The following is a 20,349-nucleotide window of genomic DNA, read 5'->3' as shown; positions in this document are numbered from 1 at the left end:
CGCTGAGAATGACGCCTGTTATTGCATTCAACAATTGCCAAAGTATCGATACCAGCAGCTAGACCGACAAAAAGAAGTATGCAGCCCTGGTCTGAGTGTATTTATCAGTTTTCCTAACTCGGGCCACACTGCAGTCGACATAACTTTTAAAAGTTTGTAAACTTTTTCATTTTGGAACACATAGACTCAAACACGTATAGATTTTGTTTTCACTTTTATTAAATAACGTTGGCTTTTTGGTGCGCGTACACATTAAACTAAAGTGAATCTTCCATTGCAGACATAGCGGAGCAGCAGCAACCTCAAAAATGTACCGAATTATGCGTGTGCCATCGATTTTGGCCAAAAATGCAGTCACGTCAATGGTAGGTAGCTGTGGCCCAAACGCACTACAATTCAATTACACAATCAAGAATGCTGCGCATTTACGTGGACAACTAACCAAATCCACATAAAGTTTGCGTTGGCGACATTGTCGGCGCAGGCGAAAAGAAGTGCGAACAAAACGCAGACCTCGCGAGTCTGCGGCGGTGTTATGTAATTTGTTAAATTTTGGCCTAGACGAATGTCTGCACCAAAGTGTTCCCTGGCATTGCGTAAACCTAAAACATGCACCAGTTGGTCGTGATTTCACTGCAGTTGTTATTAGACAAGCCCAATTTGTGAATGCAGCTAATGCACAGAGGTTATGTTGCACGCAGCACCCAACGCCGCCGAACCCCCTCCCCTAGCGTCTAGTTTGGCAACAAAGCGGTATTAAAATTCGGCTTTTTGATAGGCGTCGTCTTGCTTTGAGTTATTTAAGCGCTTTGCCGAGCTGATAAGCCAGCACATTCAATGCCCACATGGGAGAGACGCGCCCACTGTTCTACAGCTGATTATACAATGCAAATTATTGATATGAGCTATACTTTATACACCAATTATTGCATAAGCAACTATAATATCAATCTGTGTGCCATTTCAAGCGCCGCTTCAACTGATGAACATTAGACATTTATCAACACTTGTCATGGGAATCTTCCCAGGCTGCGGCCAATGGCGTGTGCTGCTCTCTTCTTAGTCTGCATAAACAAATACAAATATAAATGTATAATGCATGTGAACGTATATACATACATACATGTGATAATTGGCAGTGTTTTTGCAAAACAAAATAGAAAGTCACCTTATCTCCATTAACACTTTCAGCTTTGATAATGCGCTTATTTTACGAGCTGAAATAGTTGGAAGTTCTATAAGCAGCAATAAATATAAATGTTAAGTGTTGCCCTATGTACATAAAACATATACACTAAAAGTGACTTAAGTATTTGCCCAGACAGGCTTGCCCTTGCCAGTGATGCGTAATACGCTTGCGTCTGTTTAAATCTGGCTTCAAATTTAAAGAGCTAATAGAGGCAATTCTGACTTGCTATTAGAAATGGTATTGTGCAATCAACTAAAATTATATGTATTTTCGTGTATTGCAAAATTGCAATGTGACTATAATCTGGAGACAGCTTCATTATTGGTTAGATGTCTAATTGGATGCTTTTACAGGCTTTTCAGTTTAGAATAGTTTGTTTTCCAATAGTTGGCAACACTGACCATATCTTTGTTACATCTATTTTTTCGTGTTTTTGTTACACGATATTTGTCACGAGCTTATCACCAGCTTGGGGCAACACTTGTTGTTTACCCATTAAATAATGCACATTAAAAACGAATGCGGTCATTAAATTTACAGCTGCCGTTTACCAAACAAATTACAAAATGTAAGGACAGAGGTTATTTATCAAATACCGTTCCGGCTAAACAGCTGATCGTAAATTGCGGCTATTATAATCTTTTGGTTTCATAAATCGTGTGACTAATTGCTCTTATCTCACCGACAATAACAATAATACACGCTTTATTAAATATAATCAATATGCAATTTGTCAATTTGTCAATTGCAGCAGCGTGTGGCAACAGTTGCTGCCGCGTCGCCGCATCAGCGAAGCTATCACATAACGCCAGGGCAGCAGCAGGCGAAATCAGCGAATCCAGATGCCATTTCCAAGCAATATCCGGTCGTAGATCATGCCTACGATGCAATTGTTGTGGGCGCCGGCGGATCTGGACTGCGTGCTGCCTTTGGCCTGGTCGCTGAAGGTTTTCGCACGGCTGTCATCACGAAACTGTTTCCCACACGCTCGCACACGATTGCCGCCCAGGGCGGCATCAACGCGGCGCTAGGCAACATGGAGCAAGATGACTGGAAATGGCACATGTATGATACGATCAAGGGCAGCGATTGGCTGGGCGATCAGGATGCCATACACTATATGACACGCGAGGCACCCAAGGCCGTCATCGAGCTGGAGAACTATGGCATGCCCTTCTCGCGCACCCAGGACGGCAAGATCTATCAGCGCGCCTTCGGCGGCCAGAGTCTGAAGTTTGGCAAGGGTGGTCAGGCGCACAGATGTTGCGCCGTTGCGGATCGTACGGGTCACTCCCTGCTCCACACACTTTACGGACAGTCGTTGAGCTACGATTGCCATTACTTTGTCGAGTACTTTGCGCTGGACCTGATCTTTGAGGATGGCGAGTGTCGTGGTGTGCTGGCCATCAATCTGGAGGACGGCAGCCTGCATCGTTTCCGTGCCCAGAATACGGTTGTGGCTACAGGCGGATATGGACGCGCCTTCTTCTCGTGCACATCAGCGCATACGTGTACCGGGGATGGCACCGCTTTGGTGGCACGCCAGGGTCTGCCCTCACAGGATCTGGAGTTTGTGCAATTCCATCCCACGGGCATCTATGGCGCCGGCTGTCTAATTACCGAGGGTTGCCGCGGCGAGGGTGGTTATCTAATCAATTCCAAAGGCGAACGTTTTATGGAGCGCTATGCGCCCGTCGCCAAGGATTTGGCCTCGCGTGATGTTGTCTCCCGATCCATCACCATTGAGGTAATGGAGGGCCGCGGCGTGGGACCCGAAAAGGATCACGTATTCTTGCAACTGCACCATTTGCCGCCCAAACAGTTGGCCGAAAGGCTGCCTGGCATCTCCGAGACTGCCATGATCTTTGCCGGCGTCGATGTCACACGCGAACCCATCCCCGTGCTGCCCACTGTGCACTACAATATGGGCGGCATTCCAACCAATTATCGTGGCCAGGTGCTGACCATTGATAAAGATGGTAACGATACGATTGTGCCCGGCCTCTATGCGGCTGGTGAAGCGGCCTGCAGTTCGGTTCATGGTGCCAACCGGCTGGGTGCCAACTCTCTGCTGGATCTTGTGGTCTTTGGACGCGCCTGCGCCAAAACCATTGCCGAGGAGAACAATCCAGGTGCACCGGCGCCCACGGTTAAAGATGTGAGTGACCTACAAATATTATCTTAAATCAATATTTTAAATAACTCTTCAATCCCTTTTAGAATGCTGGCGAGTTCTCAGTGGCCAATTTAGATAAGCTGCGCCATGCCAATGGAAATATCACCACCGCCGATCTGCGTCTGAAGATGCAGCGATGCATGCAGAATCATGCGGCTGTATTCCGCGATGGACCCATACTGGAAAAGGGTGTGCGCGAAATGAAGGAGATCTACAAGCTATTCAAGGACGTCAAGGTTATCGACAAGTGCGTAACACCCTTAATACTCTGCCTTAAATTATAATTAATTAATGGTTTTTTTAAACCTCAGATCGCTTGTGTGGAACTCGGATCTGATTGAAACACTGGAGCTGCAGAATCTGCTGGCCAATGCACAGATGACCATTGTGGGCGCCGAGGCGCGCAAGGAATCACGTGGCGCACACGCACGCGAAGATTTCAAAGTGCGCCTTGATGAATACGTAAGTAACAGAATAACAAATAGTATTCTTAACCAAGTTTACATCCATTAATGCTTGTTTATGTATATTACAGGACTACAGCAAGCCCCTGGAAAACCAGGAAAAGAAGCCCATCGAGGAACATTGGCGCAAGCACACGCTCGCCTGGGTGACTTCCGAAGAAGGCGATATCGATCTTAAATACAGACCTGTCATCGATCACACGCTGGACAACGAGGTGGACACAGTGCCACCAGCAATTCGCTCCTACTAGATGAAGACCTTTCATATTCACACACACACACACGAACAGAAAGTGTACACAAAACACTCGCATGTTTACTTAACAGTGAGCTGGCGTACTGTGTTGTTGGTGCAAAAATTCGCGAGTCGCAACTTTCTATAAATTTTATGCTGCTGCTTTCTGCCGTATTTTGCACAGATTTGTTTTAAAACCATGTCAAAATTATATCTTTAATATTGAAAAGCTTTTACTTTTGTACGCTTTACCAGTGCCCTCCACAATAACACAAAATATTTTTATTTGTTTCTTAAATTGAAATTCCTTTTTATTTTAAAAATGTGCAAAACTTTGTCAAAGGAATTTGCGACAATGACGACGACGCCTTTTCTGTAAAAAAAAAATAACAAAAACGTCAGGAATAAAAGTTTTCTAGTATTTGTTAAACTTATTAAATTATTGAAACAAAAATATGTAAAAACAAAAATATATATATAAAAACAAAACAATCTGCTAGAAATAACATTTTTGAACACGAAGTTTGCTTATACATTGGCGGGAAAGCAAAAACCAAAATGTATAAAATCTCAGGCTTATTTAGGAAAGATCATAAAAATTGACAATAAATTTTCTATATTTTGTACAAGTTGGAAAATTTGCCTTAAGCCTGATACTATAAATACAAAGAAAATTAAAAAAAATGAAAGCTTAGTTAAGATTTCTTAAGGGGAATTGCGTCAATGTCAGCCCTGAAAGACATGCACTTGCTCTGGCTTCAGATTCAGTTCCTTCAAGATGTCCAGCGCGGCTGTGTTGAATCCCGTAGGTCCACACACAGCCACGTAGCTGAAGGACTCGGCTTGCTGTTTATTAAACAACGGCGCTAACAGCTCTTGGCAGATGCGGCCGCATTGGACTGGCTGCTCCGCCTGCGATAAAATGTGCTCGCACGTGAAACGCTCATCGGCGTCCTGGAGGGCCTGCAACTTAACCCGCAGCCATATATCCGAGTTTGTCTTATTGAAGTAAAGCAGCTTCAGACGTTCGCTGTGCGTAAAGTAAGAATAAATACATGCATGATGAATAGCTTAAAAAAAACTCGTGACTTACAGGCGATTCGTGTGCCGCCGAAGCAACGGCCGCAGAAGGCTTAAAATGGGTGTGATGCCGCTGCCTGCGGCCAGGAGCAAGATGTTGCGATGTGGCTCCAGCGCGGACAGGGCAAAGCTGCCACGCGGCAAACTCAGTCGAACAGTGGCGCCTGGTTGCAGCTGATGCAAATGGCTGGACACTGCACCATTCTCATAATACTTGACAAGAAAGTCCTGCCTGATGCCTGGACTTGAGTCTGTGTCTATTTGAGCGCTGTTGGAAGGCAGGCAATTGTGGGGCACGGGTGTATAGCTGCGCTCTAGCAGCTGGCCATTATGTGGCACTTCAATGTCCAGATGATAGCCCACTGGCACATGCATGAGCACCGCCTCTTTGACGCTCTGCAGACTCAGCTCAAAGGAGTCATGATTAAAGTTAGCGCACTGTAACACTTCATATTCATAGTGTTCCTCACTTGGTGCATTCAGCTTGTCAACCTTCTGGCTGCCATATGTTGTCCAGGGCTCTGCTACTAGCTTGCTGAGCACCACTTCAATTTTACCTGTTTCATGACCAACACGCACAGCCTTTGGAGGCCAAACGACGGCGTCGCTGAGCTTAAAATCGAAGACATGCCAACTGCTTGCCAATTGGACGCACAGCTCCAGAGCGTCAGCAGCGGCCGTGCGCTTCAGCAGCATCCCAGGATTAGCCATGCGTCGCGTATAGAAGCAGAGTGTCAGTTCGCTACGCTGTTGTATCCAATCAAAGCGCGGCACAAGTTCCGCTGGCGCCGGCGGCGGTCGAATTGTCACAGTTTGCACTTTGGCAGCAACGTTTTCTTTCAGCGGACCCACATAGCATTTGCCGAGCAATTGGGGATAGTTGACCCAGGCGTGCACTTCGTCAAAGAGTTTGGTAGCATCGCGTCCAACACCGCGCATCAGTTCATCCACACCGCCCGGATGAAAGTCCATGTATCGTGTCACATTAAATACCTTGCCCCGTATGGCCATCCAGGCGTCATTGACCTGATTGTGCTTGGCTAGCTCGGCACGGCTAACTGGTACAACGCGTCCGCCGGTGCCAGAGAGATCAGCGCCCGAATTGCATAAGCGTACCCAGCTCATCAAGGAGTAACCAGGCTTGAGGGCGCATTTGTTGCGCGGATTGCCCGTTGCCGAGCCCGTGCCCGAGCCCGAGCCTGTGTTATTGGAGCCTACAGTCAATTTCTGTTGCGCCGAACTTGGCAGCTGCAAATTGCTTATGGATAACGCAGCTACAGCTGGCGGTTTGAGCGGCTCTTTATCCATTGATGTGGGTGGCTTTAACTTTGAGTCGGCCATGGTGCAGTTTAATAATTTGGATCAACAGCTGAAATCGGATTAATCGATATGTAAACTAAATCAGCTGCTGGACATCGATAACATTGGTGTGCTGGGCAGCTGCGATATCGATAACAAAGGTTTACTAAATCACTTAAAATTAAATTGTGCAAACCCAACAATGTCTTTAATTGCATTCAGCATAAAATTCGTTGCCACATCACATTTACATATATTTAAATACATATAAAGGATTAGCTTTCCCACATTGCACATAGCAAAAAGTTTCGTTAACATTGTAACGCAAGCTGTGTACCAGCCTCAATTCTTACTAGTGCACAACAAACCAGATCCGTTTTGTCAGTTTTCAACGAGTCGGTCAGCTGTTCGGATCGTTGTAATTGCGGGTAAAATTCCTGTCGCCTGACCATCTAATTTTGTGTATGCATTTTCAATTGCTATTAACCGAATGCCGTGTTCATTTTCTTCGGAAAAAAATAACGAAAATAAGCAAGTTTTATTTGTGCGACTCAGTACGCATAGGAAGTAATTTAGTTTGTATGTGTGTATGTGCAGTGTTTAATGGAATGACAACTATAAATTGGCGCATTACTTGACGCCTCATTGGCGAACCGGTTCCATGTAAAATGAGTGAAAGACAGTGCAAAAAATAGTTTTTTGTGCAATGCAATGCATAATTATGACAACAACTGTGCATATATGTGTGTAAATACGTGAATGCGTGTTTGTTTGTATTTTGCTTGCAGCAGTTGACATCAACAGGCTGATTGTGGTTTTTGTGCAGCATTACATTACTGCACATTTGAACTTTTAATCCTTTTACAATATATTTTTTGTTGTTAGCATGATGTCATCAAGCGAACGCTTGCCGGTTGTTTCGTTTGCTTTGCCACCCTGACGCACAAATACTCACACACATTTGCACACCCACACAAACAATTGCTCCATTCATATCACTATTGAATCCATTAGCTGTCAACTGCGCCCGCGGATTCTAGAGTTTGACACTTGATTAGTTTTGAGCTCTTATACACTTACTCTCTCTGCTCTCACGCAACAAGTGTTAATAACGTCTTAAAATGTGCCTATCATAAATCAAAATATGACCTGCACGCACGCTTGATGACTCTGGCGGTAATCTTATCGGGCTAATAATCAGGTTTTTTCTTGCTTCATGCTCCATATCGTTGCTTGATAATGTATCAAACTTTGCCCAAATCAATTGCTAAATTTACTATTAATAATTAGCAGTTGATTCATTTGTATGCTCACGTACAAATATGTGTTAAATTTCATTTGTTGCCATGTGTAAATTGAAGCGTGCCCATTCCCAGACTCGGGCAATTCAATTAAACTTATTAAGAAAACAAACATCGCTCGAACAAGTTGCGATATGCTGCCACAACAACAGATGATAAGGAATTGCGACAATAATAATAATAACAACAACAACAGCAATAGTAGACGCTTGTTCAAACTATGGCCATGACAAACAATTACAAAATACCGACGCAATGTGTGAGATAAGAAAGTGGCGAAAACACAGCCGGCGCCCTTCAACTTGACGAAACTTAAACGGAGAGAGAGAGAGAGAGAGAGAGATAGAAAAAGAGACAGACAGGATATGTAGCGGCATACGCTGCCTATGTATACTCTGTGTGTGTATATCTTTGTGGAAATAATGATTGAAACTAAAGCCATTTTAAAACAGTAATTAAAAAAAACAAAAGAATAATTCTTAAGTTAAAAAATTAAATGTTAAAGATTTTGTTTACTTATAATTTTTTGTGCACAAAAAGCAAGTTTCAATTTATAAACAATTAATTCACGTGAATTTGACACTTTAAACCCCATTAAATTTTACAAACGCTGTTAACAGAGCATAACCTAGTTAAGCACTCGCGATTCTAGCATGGCTAGTTCAAGTGTTATCACATTTTCGTTTTAAGTTATGGCTGCAGCTGCGGATAGTGAAATTGTCGCAGCGATGAGTCATTTTTTGTGGTTTCCACATATCGTACATGCAGCTGCGGAGTGGGTGGCTACTCTGTCTCTATATCTCTCTCTCGCTCGCTCTCACTATCACTCGCTCTCTTTCTGGCTGTAGCTTAATTGGAATACGCTTTTATATGCCCATTCTTTGTCTTGTTATTATGTTTGGACATTGCCTTCTTTTCCCTCTATAATCTCTGCTGGTCGGCTATCATTTAAGCCCAAAGTAAACTCCGTCTGCTAATTCGACACCATTCATGGCGAACGATAAGATAATGTGCCTGCAGCAGATATATAATGTCAACTCTACATATGCCAGCAAAATAATAAGCTGTATAGATTTTGTCGTTTGATGAACTTGCTTGAGTCTGCTTTTTTTTCTTCTTTCTATTTATCAGGCAATGCCACTTAACCGATTCCCAATCCTCCAGTACAGTGGTCGCTTCCAAACTAGAAACTTGCGTGTCTAATCTTATTTCTAACTTGACCAAAATTCTCGATTCCGTAAGCTCAATTCCAACACACAAACAAATGGAAACATTGATTTATTTTATATACAATTTCATTAATCCCTTAGACTAGTTACTTACAATAGTCAACGCCCCCTTGTGGGCGCTAAGGGGCGTAGAAAATGAACATAATTAATTAGCTATAGAAAATCTGCCTTAAATCAACTTTAAGTGCTTTTAACAATCCTAAAGTTGTTTTTTTTTTTAATGACTAAAAGGTCGCTTCCTATTTGGAATTATATTGCGACTATACAATTAGCAATATTTTAGTTTGTATAGCTATGTATATATACGTGCTTTACGCTTTATAAATTTTCTGAAAAGTCATTAAAATACGTATGTGCATATGCCGGGCAAATGGAAAATTTTTCGTTCTTCAATTATCCATTGCGTGTTTATATGCATACCCTAAGTTTTTCCCTCAGCTTTTATACCCAACGTTTTTCCCTCAGCTTTTGTATTTGCGTTTGTACATTTTGTAAGTAAAATATATGCCCGTCTTTGTTTCGGAAATGACCAGCTATATATATACTCCCACAAAGTCAATTTATGAGTAAAATAAGTTCCTGTCCTTGTTTCAAGAAATTACCAGGCATACTTAGTTTAAAACTGCTCGAAAAAAGGTCATATAGAGCCTTGTGATCGTTTACTCTTAAAAGAAATAGGCACAATTTTGAGAGAAGATAATTTCGCACTTTTTACAGGGTATTTATCAGGCGTTTTTTGTCAACTGAAGCAAACTTGTTGTTGTTTATTATTGGCACTCTGGGAATCGTTTGCTAGTTCTGTACATTATATCCATAGCTCGTCGGGCATTTAGTCATGTATCATTTCGGATCTGCTGTGTGTAAAGCTTTGTGGTCCCAGACATCGTAAACTTGATAATGCATGACTCACGCCCGATCTGTAGGCTAACGTGGCGATATTTAAGTGGCTGCTTTGACAGTGGCTGGCAATTGATTGCTCAAAACTGTGGATGTTCGGTGCTCACATATAATTTATTAGCACGCAGAATGAATTCAAATTTCGAAATTTCTATTAAATGTGTCCATAAGGAATCAATTGAAATCAATAAATGTAAAGCGTATATTCATATGCAATATTAATGGGCAATAATACGAAATCCAGGCCATAAAATGATCAGAATATTCATTTGCCTTGCTTCTACGGTTCTCTGCTTCAGGCAGTTCTCGCATCCAAGCGAACAGGCTTTAATCAGGAAATAAAAAAGTATCATATCATATTTTTAATACAATTAGCATAAGATTCATGTTCACTTAACTAAAGCAATGAATAATGGCATTCAATTAGTGTGAATATTTATAGTTCTTTGTTGGCTTAGCTTTAATGCCATTATGTGCCAACATTATTATCTTTTGATCTTTTTTTATTTGCCAGAATTGTTATCACTGCGTATTGCAATTGTGGCATTAAAGTTGTTATTGAATTTCATTTAATTAAATTAATGTCGTTTTTGCAAAGATACAATTTATTTATATTAACATTAACACACGCGCTGTTACTAGCACGGCCATGTTAAGCAGCTGTTAACAGACTGTTAAGTTTGTGTACTCGCATATAGACGTTTTTTTATTGCCTAGCTAAACCAATGTACACAGACCCACAGAACTGCATATACTATGTATATTTATTTGCAATTCGATAATAGAATGTGTTTACATAAGATTGTTAAAGAAAATTTTGCCGGGTTATGCCTGAACGCAATCTAGACTCATGTTTATCCGATTAAGATTTCTTGAGTTTTTGCCAAGAATTGTGTTCCTATATTGTTTTCTTTCTTTCCCTTTGGCAGAGAAACAACACATGGGCGAGAGTAGGAACAGGAAAAGGAATACAATCAAAGATACCAATTGCTAACAATATAGAGCTATAGCATCACTTTCCATATCAGACGACGTCATGCCGCAGAAGCAATTGCAGCCGGAGAAGGTGCCGCTAGGACGCACCATTGGCGCCTTCTTGTTTGGCCTGCTGCAGTCCTTCTTTCGTTTCGTCTTCCGTTTGATCTATGGCGTCAGCGGGGATCGCATGCCGGCCATAACGGATCCCATACTCCTCGAATCGGCCACATCGCTGGCAACCAAAATTCGCAACCAAGAGGTGAGACACTTACTGTCCTATTTCTTGCCACTGGCCATTAATGCGCTCGTTCTTTTCACAGCTAAGCAGCGTTCAGGTTCTGGAATCGTTTATACGTCGCGTTAAGGAAGTGAATCCTTTGCTCAATTGCGTGGTGGACGAGCGCTACGATGAGGCTTTAAAGGAAGCCGCCGCAGCCGATGCTCTCATCAAGTCCGGACAGTACACAGTGGATCAATTGGCCGAGCTGAAGCCATTTTTGGGTGTGCCAATTACAACAAAGGACTGCATATCGGTTAAGGGTGAGCCTATAACAATAAATTTCGATATATTAAATGTACTCTACCAATGCTTTAATTTTCCCTCCAGGCATGCTGCATACGGCTGGACTTTATTCGCGTCGCGAGTTGCGCGCCGAGAAGGATGCCGATGCGATGGCATTGATGCGCAAAGCGGGCGCTATTCCCTTTGCGCTGACCAATGTGTCGGAGGTGTGCATGTGGTGGGAGAGCAACAATACAGTGCATGGTAGGACGCGCAATGCCTACGACACGAATCGCATTGTCGGCGGCTCTAGCGGCGGCGAGGGTTGCGTCCAGTCGGCCGCTGCCTCACCCTTTGGCCTGGGCTCAGACATTGGCGGTTCCATACGCATGCCTGCCTTCTTCAACGGCATATTTGGACACAAGCCGAGCAAGCTGATCGTGTCGAATAAGGGCCAGTTCCCAACACCATTCAGTGCGGAGCAGAACTCATTTCTGGGCCTGGGTCCCATGTCACGCTTTGCTGAGGATCTGCGACCCATGCTGCAAATCATGGCCGGCGAGAAAGCGGAGCTGCTACAACTCAACAAGCCCGTGGCGCTGGAGAAAATGAAATTCTTTTATCAGGAGTCCGATGGCGGTGGTCGCATGGTCTCCGCCGTAGATGCTGATCTGCGTCAGGCCATGCGCCGTGTTATCGAGCATTTGAGCAAGAAGTTTGGCGCTGAACAGGTTGAGCGCGTGCAACTGCCACAGATACGACAATCGGCGGCCATTTGGTTTGCCAACATGCGCGATGATTCCGGTCATGGCTTTAGCTTTCAACTGGGCGATCTGCGCTACGATATCAACACCTACTTGGAGCTGCTGAAGTGGCTGGTTGGTGCCTCCAAGCATACGTTCATTGGACTGACAACGGCGCTGATGGACAGTGCACAGTGCCAGCACGGCTCGTCCAAGTACAAGCATCTGGTGGCCAAGCGGGACGAACTGCGCGCCACACTGCAGCAGCTGCTGGGCGACAATGGCGTCCTCATCTATCCCACGCATCCCACTGTGGCTCCCTATCACAATGAGCCCATTCTGCGTCCCATTAACTTTTCCTATACGGGCATTGTGAATGTGCTGGGCTTTCCAGCCACCGCTGTGCCGTTGGGTCTGGGCAGCGAGGGTTTGCCGCTGGGCGTCCAGGTCATAGCCAATTTCAACGAAGATCGGCTATGCCTGGCCGTTGCCGAGGAGCTGGAGCGTGCCTTTGGCGGCTGGCAGCGTCCCGAGGTGCGGCTGTGAAGCCGTTCTGTCTTAACCCAAACACAAACATACACAGCCGAGTGTATAGCTTTTAGTAGTACGAAATTGTATCCTGGGCCCCGCAAATAACCCACCCACCACAAACCATTTACCATCGGCTCGTTAATTAACTTTATATACAGCCCGGTGTACACAATGTTTGTAATTGTTGCACGAATTGTGAAACGAACCATCAGCATGTCCTGTGTCCGCACATTAATATATATATATATATATATATATATATATATATATATATATATATATATATATATTTATATATATATATGTATATATATGTATACGTGCATGTTAGTGCCTCGTAATATCAATATTTCGATGTGGTTTTAATTGCTATTATATTAACTTTGTATACAATATGTTTTTAATCGTAAATTTAGCGGTAATCTAAGCTCACATTTGATTTTGCATTTAAAATAAAATTTGTTAAACAAGTGAAAAGACGGCTCTAACCATTTTCTCTTAATCTGGTTTGGCAAAACTGTGACCAGCGTATTTCGCACGCATTGCAGTTTGTAAGGATCAGCGTACCTGGCATAAAACGTGGCAGATTGGTCGCCCGCTGAATTCGAACGGAAGAATGTTAGTTAACATTAACATAACATAGACTTAACATAAGAACGGTAACTTTGAACTGCAGTTTCGGAGTCGCTGAAAAAGTTCTATTACAAACGAAAAATATCACGTATCCTATACATTTCTTGTAAAATGTTGCCAAATGACAGAAAGATTTTAAGGTTGAACAATTACAAAACACATAAGCAACCAAAACACTAAATTACAAAATTGTAAAACCTTTTCGTACACTTTCAGGCAACACGCACGTCACAATCTAAATCAGACTGTGCGCCGTATACATAATTCAGACTCAACAAACACAATAACAAAATGAACAAAGCAGATCCCATATCGCTCAGTTTCCACGACTCTTGTCTGCGGATGTCCGACGTCCAACTGCTGCATGGCCCACGCTGGCTCAACGATCAGGCACTTAGCTCGATTAGTTAACACCAATATCTATATATATATATATATCTTTATTGATTTGCAGATTTTGAGCTTCTTTTATGAGTATCTGTCGCATGTCAAATACAAGAACAACCATGATCTGTACTTTATAGCGCCGGAGGTAACACAGTGCATGAAGTATATGGACGACTCCGAGCTGGCGCTGCTTCTAAACAAGAATAACGCTGTCTACAAACCATTTATTTTCTTTGCGCTCAACGACAATGGAGCCACTGAGGAGGGAGGCACCCATTGGTCGCTGCTGGTGCTCTCTCGGCCAGAGCAGACGTTCTTTCACTTTGACTCCTATGGGAACAGCAATACGGCAACCTCCATAAAGCTGATGAACAAGGTGAAGGGTATGCTGGGCATGCGTATGGCCCAGTTTCGTCCGATGCGTTGCCTGCAACAGGCCAATGGCTACGACTGTGGCATTCATGTCATCTGCATGACCGATCATATAGCGGGTTATGTGAGTCACTTAGGGATGATCGAGGGCTTGCCCATATTGCACTTTGATACGGTGAGGGCCAAGCGAGCTGATCTGCTTAAGCTGATCTTGTCGTTGGGCGGCAGTTGTTAACTTATCTATTTTGATTGCATTGTTTGAAATGAGCTCTTATAAAAGTAACCTATTGTAATACATACTAAATACCGAATGCAGATGAGTGTGTGTAATATGATCGATATGTTTACGCTTCACGATATTGATAGGGATTATATATATATTTGTTGAAATTATTGACTGCCCGCTCTGGCTGAGAATATGATATTGATATTAATTGTATTCATTTGATTAAATTATTGTTTGCCTGCTGTGGCTGTGAGCATAAGGCTGACATAGATTATACTAATGTTTTAAGATAATCAAATATGTATAAAGATCATATTAGCTTGCCTAATTTATGTACATACGATTCTGGCTTAGATCATATTAATTTGTTTTAATTATTGTTTAAATATTGTTACACTGATGCAAGACGAGCCCTTTCAATTTGTTTATTATGTTTATCAGAATATCTTATTGTATATAGACACATTATATGATAAGAGCGCTCTGTATTTAAGTTCATATAGCTTTAGTATAAATTTTTTATATAATTAGCGCTTCACAAAGAGTATTTATTCAACAGCAGATGAAATTGCAGCAACAATATAGAAAACCCAAAAATGGAGCCTATCATTTGGAACCAGCATCTACGATTCACCTTGTAAAGGCCGCACACCCAAAGGCTCAACTTCGAAGTGCACACATAAAGGACATAGGCATCCAGCTGCAAGGATAATATGGGTTAGCTATTAAATATATAATATTGTATGTCAAAATCATGAATGATATTCACCTCCTTGAACCAATAGCCCTCGCTAAGGACATGATGTGCCGCGCTCTGAAAACGTACTGTCTGATCGCACATGAAGTTCAATAGGTAGAAATCCAGCAGGCGCATATTATAATTGACGGCGCCATACACAAGCATATATATCGGCGATTTTACGCTAAAGGAAAAAAGTACTCCCCAATAACCATAGACTACACAAAATGCCAAATTGTCGAATCGGGTCGTCAGCAATAGCAGTCCATAGATCTTATTGATTCGCATTGTGCAACGTGTCAGCAGGCTGTGCAGTGACCGCAGTCGCTGCAGCTCCTCCAGCTCAGCATTTGTAGGGTATCTGTGGCGCACACAGCTCATAAAGTGCTCCAGCTCTGAATTAAGATACTGATAGCAATAGGCAATGTCCCAAAGGGCGAGAAAATAGCGATAGATGGCCAACAGGGGGATATTCAAAGTATTGCCGAAAAAGAAAGCACAGAAGATAGGCGTCCAGTCATTGATATTCGGCATCATCAGGCAGGATATCATGCCGCTCAGGCACAAATACAGCAAACTGCCAAGTTTTAGCTGAAATAAATAGGCCAGAGAGCCGCAGCTACCCTCTATGTCGAGCACATTATGTACCTTCTGCTGGCCCTTCAATCTGTTCACAATTCTCTCCACTTCCAACAGAGCTTTATCCCGACTACCGCGTGAGACTAGGGTATAGGCAATGGACGCGTAGGATACCGCGTACAGTATGTATGTGGTAAATATTATCAAATTGGGAAACCAATTAATTGACTTTATGTACTGTGTGCAAACCGGGCAGCAGTGTAAGCGTAAGGACATTCAGGACCAACGCATAGGAGCGTGTCAGCCAGGTCTGGCGAAAACTGCCGGCCACCCGACGGTACGAGGTAACACCCACAAGCAGAGCATAATTGTGATAGCACTGTAATAGCCACGACCCGACCATTCTATACGGACTACAACGCAAGACTGAATATTTTATATGGACTTCGTCCTGCCTCGGTTCGCATGGGCTAATTAACAAAATTGATGCTATCTTGGGCAGCGCATCGCCTGATGAAAACTGATGTACATAATAAGCATGCGGATTGTTTTTCCACTACTAACACGAGTATACTAGTTTTAATTATTCGCCTATCCAGGAAAAGCAACTTCTAGTATTAAAAGAGCCTCCTGGAAGTTCTCAGATTGTATTTGTAGCCCTGCCTGCAGACAGCCATTAAAATATCGATTATGGGGATATGTTTTTATATTAAATTTTTATATGTCGAATCTGTTTCCTTCCCAATAGACCTTCCGTCACATGGAAATTTTTTTACACACATCTACAATTCTTGGGCAAACAAACAGAAATATTATGCTGCCGTTTGTCCCCTTGGAGCCATGATAAATATGAGTGCTTTTGCTTGGATAAACAAATATTTATTCGAAATCCAACTAAAAATACATGAGTCGCACTTCTTTCAAATGTGCTGGGATCGGTTTTGTCTCTTTTTCTAGTGCCAAGCACTGGGCCAGAGTAAACATTAAATTATACAAATTATTATTATAATAAATATCGCATTCGCATGGAAGATCAGCTTGCGTTCAACGTTTGCCATCCACCACATAAGGCTTGCGTCGCACGGAACCTCACTCACCCGCTCTTTCACTCTCACAAGTTGGTTTAAGCGTATACGGTTGAATCGTATTCACAGTGCATTTTACAATTAGTAACGTTTTATGAAAGATCACTTAGAGCTACAAACATTATAACAAAGTATTTAATAGTTTAGTCCTTGCCGCCCAGTGAGAGGATCAGCTTCAGCAGCTCTGCTCTCTTGGCCTTCACCGTGTCAATGTGCAATGTGGGTAAGCCCTCGATCAACTCGTAGCGATTCACATAGTCTGCTATATGATCGGTCATGCAGATGACATGAATGCCACAGTCGTAGCCATTGGCCTGTTGCAAGCAACGCATCGGACGAAACTTGGCCTGTCGTACGCCCAACAACTCCTTGACCTTTGTCATCAGTTCCATCGAGGGGCCCGTATTGTTATTGCCATAGGAGTCAAAGTGAAAGAACGTCTTCTCCGGTCGTGAGAGCACCAGCAGCGACCAATGGGTGCCACCTGCTTCAGTGGTTCCATTATCATTGAGCGCAAAGAATATGAATGGCTTGTTGACCGCATCGTGCTCGTCGAAAAGCATCTCCAGCTCAGAGTCATCCATATACTTCATGCACTGTGTCACCTCGGGCGCTATGAAGTACAGATCGTTGTTGTTCTTGTACTTGACATGCGACAGATACTCATAATAGAAGCTCAAAATCTGAAATAACAAATATAAATATGCATAGAAATTGGTATTAACTAATCGAGCTAAGTGCCTGATCGTTCAGCCAGCGTGGTCCGTGCAGCAGCTGGACGTCGGACATCCGCAGACAAGAGTCGTGGAAACTGAGCGATATGGGATCAGCTTTGCTCATCTTGTTGTGATTGCTGCTGTTGTTGTTGTTGTTGTTGTTGTGGTTGAGTCTTCCAGCGTTGAGTCTTTGGATAGGCCGCCGCGCAGTCTGATTTTGATTCTGACGAGCGTGTTGCCTGCGAAAGGTATCAGGAGAAATGGTTGAATTGTTTAATTTCATGCAATCGTATCTTTTTGTTGCACCTCAATATCTTTCTGTCGTTTGGCAACATTTTACAAAAAATTTAATCAGTATGGGTATTTTATTTTTTTTCTCCTTTTTTGTAATGAAACACAACTGAAGCAAACTCCAGCGAAGTACAGACTCCGAACGTCGCCTTTCAAAGCCAACGTTGTTATGTTAGATCTATGTTATGTTAATGTTAGCTGACATGTTCCCTTATGCTTTCGCCGGGCAACCAAGTTGCCACAGTTACTGCACTTGCGAATTTAGGCGTAGTACGGTATAATAGGTATGTATGCTGCTTAATAAAAATGGCTGTAAGGCAAAATTCCCAATATGAAGCGTAACAAATCTTATTATAAAAAACCATTTTTAAACGTTTATTGGCTTAAGTATTATGGCATGATTTAAATTTTGATTACAGATACTGCAAATGTTTTTCCTATATTCCGTGTACTTTGATTATAATTGAAAATTATTGTTCACTGCCTAAGAAATAGTTTTTGCCTTCTAATAAATGTATTTAAAATAAAGAATAGCAAAACAAAACGTAACCTTGTGGCATTATTCGGCAGAATGAGCTTAGCACAACAAAGGCGAACAAGAAATGCGGCGAATTGGCCTCGAAAAAGAATGGGTATAAGAGGCAACACTTACCAATAAAGATGGCAGACTCAAGTTGAAATTTCTGCAGATTTCTTGTGGGTTTGTTGGGCTTTCTGAATTTTAATTGGTTTATCATTTAAGACTTGCAAGTTAATTCGTAAATAATTTGCACTGACAAATACGTCTATAAAATTAATCAATATGAATTTAACACTAATGCGACTTGTACACTGTACTCTTGTTGGGAAATTGGTAGCAGCCAACTTAATGCACATTGAAAATTGCGCGCAGCCAACTTTAAGCAAGTTGAATATTGCGTGCAGCTAACTTCAAGCGAGGTGAATATTGTGCGCGGCGGCATTGTTCAAAAATGTTGCTGAAAGTTTAAAAATCATATATGTTTTTAAAATACATTCGTAAAATTAGAAGCATGCGTTGCAGCATAGACTTTTAAAATTTTATAACAAGTTCGCTACTAAATTATAATTTTTTGTTCATCATGTCCGAGAATGAAGGAAGCCTTACTAGAAGAATTGCATTTGTCAATCCAAATGATTTGGACTTAACCGATTGCTGCCGAATCTGCAAATGTAGAGCAACTGTGGAAAATGGAATCAAATTGCGTCCACTTTTTAATGGCCGTCGTTTAACACGCATTATAGCCAATACGATACATATCGAGGTATTCCAGACAAATACCTAATTTGGCCTACAGTAGTTATAGCTATATTTTAATGCGCAGATTAAAGATGTTCACGGCTTGCCACGTTTTCTGTGCGAGAAGTGTTTGAACATTTTGAAAACCTTTTCCATTTTTCAAGTGGATTTCCGACGTTCCGAAGAGGAATTTAAGATGGCAATCGAGGCACGCAGGACTTATCAGATGGACACCCTAATGGAATTTTCCACTGCCATCGAAATGGAAAAGCAAAGGGAGAACGATCAGAAAAACGCGGCACTCGTTACAAATTTCCTAAAAAAGGCGAAGAAGACTAGCAAAGCGAAATCGAAACTTCAAAATTGAATATTGAGCAACTAGTTAATTTGTTTGGCATTAGTTTTTATGTATTTAATGTTTGTGATTTTACAAACACTTGTAATTTTTTTAATTTTTTATGCAACATTTTTCAATAAATTCAACAACTAGGCTTGAAATTTTCGGGGCACTGATTTTCCATTTGATGCAAGTCACAATCAAAGGCTTCCTTTAAAGGTACCTCACAATCGGATTTCTTCCCATCGAAAGAGCTGCTACTTGTGTCTGGGAACAACATGACCCCATCGGCGGGCGACCATGCGCCGCTGCGAACCTGACTGTTGACCCATTTCAGTTGCTTGTTAATCTGCATAAATAGTCATGTGATTAAATGTTGGAACAACCAACTAAAATCTTACCATTTTTGTCAAAATTTTTTGTTTTTTGGGATTGAACAAATCTGCTGCAAAGGAAAATATATTTTCTGGCCGCTGTTTAATAGCTTCCGTTACAATAACGCGTATTATAGCGCGTATCTGAAGTAGAAAGCATATATACATTTGAGTACCAAAATTAATATATTATTACCTCCGGATGTCGGCCCAAATAGGTCCAATCGCCTTTGCGCAAATTTCTCGATATATTTTGAATGGTTTCATCAATTCGTTTTAAATCTTCTTCATTTGTGGCCTGATCCGGGTCCTCATCAGTTTCAGCCGAACCGGAATCAGCATAGGGCTCTGACGCAAAGCGAATATCCATTATAATTTAGCAAGCAGACAATTTTATACGCATCCAAATTATGTAATGTGTCTAACCAAATTATTTTGTTGCCTGTTAAGCAGCAGCCTACCTAACAATGTAAAAAAAATTTAGTTCTTATTTAATTAGTAAATAAAAAAGAAAACCCAGCCCGTGACAATGCATATTGCAGCATTGCCGTGACCAGGATTCGAACCTGGGTTACCACGGCCACAACGTGGGGTCCTAACCACTAGACGATCACGGCTACGCTGGGTTGTTGTGTGCCACTGACTAAAACGCACTTTTCAGAGACATGCGCCGAAAAGCGTAAACAACTCACAATGAATTCAAAATAAATGGTTTGAAAAAAATAAAC

The 20,349-nt window shown here is 42.1% G+C and overlaps 8 protein-coding genes, 1 long non-coding RNA gene and 1 other non-coding gene across 13 annotated transcripts; 4 read left to right on the top strand and 6 right to left on the bottom strand.

Moving 5' to 3' along the window:
* The first annotated feature begins 72 nt into the window (after window positions 1–72).
* LOC115757931 (succinate dehydrogenase [ubiquinone] flavoprotein subunit, mitochondrial) lies at window positions 73–4,498 on the top strand. Of its 2 annotated transcripts, none has more exons than XM_030698397.1 (6): window positions 73–152; window positions 281–365; window positions 1,941–3,347; window positions 3,410–3,612; window positions 3,677–3,827; window positions 3,901–4,498. In XM_030698397.1, the coding sequence occupies exons 2-6, from the start codon at window positions 309–311 to the stop codon at window positions 4,078–4,080; spliced, it is 1,998 nt and encodes a 665-aa protein (XP_030554257.1). In that variant the 5' UTR covers window positions 73–152; window positions 281–308; the 3' UTR covers window positions 4,081–4,498. The 2 variants fall into 2 exon arrangements, with proteins under 2 accessions (XP_030554257.1, XP_030554259.1); XM_030698399.1 differs by having other exon boundaries at window positions 142–194.
* On the bottom strand, window positions 386–1,916 carry LOC115757935. Its single transcript, XR_004017382.1, has 3 exons — window positions 1,591–1,916; window positions 1,124–1,217; window positions 386–1,064 (listed from the first exon to the last, which is right to left on the bottom strand). It is a non-coding gene; the product is annotated as an uncharacterized LOC115757935 (long non-coding RNA).
* On the bottom strand, window positions 4,100–6,879 carry LOC115757932 (cytochrome b5 reductase 4). The gene is made up of 3 exons (XM_030698400.1): window positions 6,812–6,879; window positions 5,158–6,513; window positions 4,100–5,094 (listed from the first exon to the last, which is right to left on the bottom strand). Exons 2-3 carry the CDS (start codon window positions 6,483–6,485, stop codon window positions 4,791–4,793), a joined length of 1,632 nt encoding a protein of 543 aa, XP_030554260.1. The 5' UTR covers window positions 6,486–6,513; window positions 6,812–6,879; the 3' UTR covers window positions 4,100–4,790.
* LOC115757933 (fatty-acid amide hydrolase 2-A) lies at window positions 6,783–12,871 on the top strand. 2 transcript variants are annotated; one of them, XM_030698402.1, is made up of 4 exons: window positions 6,783–6,871; window positions 10,800–11,107; window positions 11,169–11,388; window positions 11,456–12,871. In XM_030698402.1, the coding sequence occupies exons 2-4, from the start codon at window positions 10,907–10,909 to the stop codon at window positions 12,637–12,639; spliced, it is 1,605 nt and encodes a 534-aa protein (XP_030554262.1). In that variant the 5' UTR covers window positions 6,783–6,871; window positions 10,800–10,906; the 3' UTR covers window positions 12,640–12,871. The 2 variants fall into 2 exon arrangements, with proteins under 2 accessions (XP_030554262.1, XP_030554261.1); XM_030698401.1 differs by having other exon boundaries at window positions 6,830–6,905.
* A 533-nt stretch (window positions 12,872–13,404) lies between these two features.
* LOC115757934 (sentrin-specific protease 8-like) lies at window positions 13,405–14,441 on the top strand. Its single transcript, XM_030698403.1, has 2 exons — window positions 13,405–13,647; window positions 13,712–14,441. Exons 1-2 carry the CDS (start codon window positions 13,549–13,551, stop codon window positions 14,249–14,251), a joined length of 639 nt encoding a protein of 212 aa, XP_030554263.1. The 5' UTR covers window positions 13,405–13,548; the 3' UTR covers window positions 14,252–14,441.
* Window positions 14,442–14,777: 336 nt separating this feature from the next.
* On the bottom strand, window positions 14,778–16,175 carry LOC115758075 (putative gustatory receptor 59b). The gene is given in 3 exon segments (XM_030698589.1): window positions 14,778–14,942; window positions 15,012–15,807; window positions 15,809–16,175. Coding segments are annotated over 3 exon segments (1,116 nt in total). The 5' UTR covers window positions 15,964–16,175.
* A 517-nt stretch (window positions 16,176–16,692) lies between these two features.
* LOC115757947 (sentrin-specific protease 8) lies at window positions 16,693–18,430 on the bottom strand. Of its 2 annotated transcripts, none has more exons than XM_030698420.1 (3): window positions 18,305–18,430; window positions 17,387–17,600; window positions 16,693–17,328 (listed from the first exon to the last, which is right to left on the bottom strand). In XM_030698420.1, exons 2-3 carry the CDS (start codon window positions 17,483–17,485, stop codon window positions 16,789–16,791), a joined length of 639 nt encoding a protein of 212 aa, XP_030554280.1. In that variant the 5' UTR covers window positions 17,486–17,600; window positions 18,305–18,430; the 3' UTR covers window positions 16,693–16,788. The 2 variants fall into 2 exon arrangements, with proteins under 2 accessions (XP_030554280.1, XP_030554279.1); XM_030698419.1 differs by lacking the exon at window positions 18,305–18,430 and adding an exon at window positions 17,668–17,767.
* A 248-nt stretch (window positions 18,431–18,678) lies between these two features.
* Window positions 18,679–19,293, top strand: LOC115757949. Its single transcript, XM_030698422.1, has 2 exons — window positions 18,679–18,935; window positions 18,996–19,293. The coding sequence occupies exons 1-2, from the start codon at window positions 18,753–18,755 to the stop codon at window positions 19,275–19,277; spliced, it is 465 nt and encodes a 154-aa protein (XP_030554282.1). The 5' UTR covers window positions 18,679–18,752; the 3' UTR covers window positions 19,278–19,293.
* Window positions 19,294–19,361: 68 nt separating this feature from the next.
* LOC115757948 lies at window positions 19,362–20,082 on the bottom strand. Its single transcript, XM_030698421.1, has 3 exons — window positions 19,818–20,082; window positions 19,649–19,765; window positions 19,362–19,596 (listed from the first exon to the last, which is right to left on the bottom strand). The coding sequence occupies exons 1-3, from the start codon at window positions 19,989–19,991 to the stop codon at window positions 19,390–19,392; spliced, it is 498 nt and encodes a 165-aa protein (XP_030554281.1). The 5' UTR covers window positions 19,992–20,082; the 3' UTR covers window positions 19,362–19,389.
* Window positions 20,083–20,166: 84 nt separating this feature from the next.
* Window positions 20,167–20,238, bottom strand: Trnah-gug. The gene has a single exon. It is a non-coding gene; the product is annotated as a tRNA-His (tRNA).
* Window positions 20,239–20,349: the final 111 nt, after the last annotated feature.

The sequence above is a fragment of the Drosophila novamexicana genome, unplaced genomic scaffold (genome assembly GCF_003285875.2).
Source record: "Drosophila novamexicana strain 15010-1031.04,08,12 unplaced genomic scaffold, DnovRS2.1 tig00000121-arrow-pilon, whole genome shotgun sequence".
Classification (NCBI taxonomy): Eukaryota; Metazoa; Arthropoda; class Insecta; order Diptera; family Drosophilidae; genus Drosophila; species Drosophila novamexicana.
This window is presented reverse-complemented; position numbering and strand designations above follow the sequence as displayed.

What these genes read in the sequence shown, in the direction of transcription:
- LOC115757931 (XM_030698397.1), top strand. Translation starts at nt 309, where the DNA reads ATGTACCGAATTATGCGTGTGCCATCGATTTTGGCCAAAAATGCAGTC. An exon ending in CGGCGCCCACGGTTAAAGAT is followed by an intron (nt 3,348 to 3,409) that starts GTGAGTGACCTA and finishes AATCCCTTTTAG; the next exon opens with AATGCTGGCGAGTTCTCAGT. An exon ending in AAGTGCGCCTTGATGAATAC is followed by an intron (nt 3,828 to 3,900) that starts GTAAGTAACAGA and finishes TGTATATTACAG; the next exon opens with GACTACAGCAAGCCCCTGGA.
- LOC115757932 (XM_030698400.1), bottom strand. Translation starts at nt 6,485, where the DNA reads ATGGCCGACTCAAAGTTAAAGCCACCCACATCAATGGATAAAGAGCCG. An exon ending in CGGCGGCACACGAATCGCCT is followed by an intron (nt 5,095 to 5,157) that starts GTAAGTCACGAG and finishes CTTTACGCACAG; the next exon opens with CGAACGTCTGAAGCTGCTTT.
- LOC115757933 (XM_030698402.1), top strand. Translation starts at nt 10,907, where the DNA reads ATGCCGCAGAAGCAATTGCAGCCGGAGAAGGTGCCGCTAGGACGCACC. An exon ending in CCAAAATTCGCAACCAAGAG is followed by an intron (nt 11,108 to 11,168) that starts GTGAGACACTTA and finishes TTCTTTTCACAG; the next exon opens with CTAAGCAGCGTTCAGGTTCT. An exon ending in GGACTGCATATCGGTTAAGG is followed by an intron (nt 11,389 to 11,455) that starts GTGAGCCTATAA and finishes TTTTCCCTCCAG; the next exon opens with GCATGCTGCATACGGCTGGA.
- LOC115757934 (XM_030698403.1), top strand. Translation starts at nt 13,549, where the DNA reads ATGAACAAAGCAGATCCCATATCGCTCAGTTTCCACGACTCTTGTCTG. An exon ending in CACGCTGGCTCAACGATCAG is followed by an intron (nt 13,648 to 13,711) that starts GCACTTAGCTCG and finishes ATTGATTTGCAG; the next exon opens with ATTTTGAGCTTCTTTTATGA.
- LOC115757947 (XM_030698419.1), bottom strand. Translation starts at nt 17,696, where the DNA reads ATGTTGCCAAACGACAGAAAGATATTGAG. An exon ending in AACGACAGAAAGATATTGAG is followed by an intron (nt 17,601 to 17,667) that starts GTGCAACAAAAA and finishes TACCTTTCGCAG; the next exon opens with GCAACACGCTCGTCAGAATC. An exon ending in CACGCTGGCTGAACGATCAG is followed by an intron (nt 17,329 to 17,386) that starts GCACTTAGCTCG and finishes TTGTTATTTCAG; the next exon opens with ATTTTGAGCTTCTATTATGA.
- LOC115757949 (XM_030698422.1), top strand. Translation starts at nt 18,753, where the DNA reads ATGTCCGAGAATGAAGGAAGCCTTACTAGAAGAATTGCATTTGTCAAT. An exon ending in CCAATACGATACATATCGAG is followed by an intron (nt 18,936 to 18,995) that starts GTATTCCAGACA and finishes TTTAATGCGCAG; the next exon opens with ATTAAAGATGTTCACGGCTT.
- LOC115757948 (XM_030698421.1), bottom strand. Translation starts at nt 19,991, where the DNA reads ATGGATATTCGCTTTGCGTCAGAGCCCTATGCTGATTCCGGTTCGGCT. An exon ending in ATTTGGGCCGACATCCGGAG is followed by an intron (nt 19,766 to 19,817) that starts GTAATAATATAT and finishes TTTCTACTTCAG; the next exon opens with ATACGCGCTATAATACGCGT. An exon ending in AAAAAATTTTGACAAAAATG is followed by an intron (nt 19,597 to 19,648) that starts GTAAGATTTTAG and finishes CTATTTATGCAG; the next exon opens with ATTAACAAGCAACTGAAATG.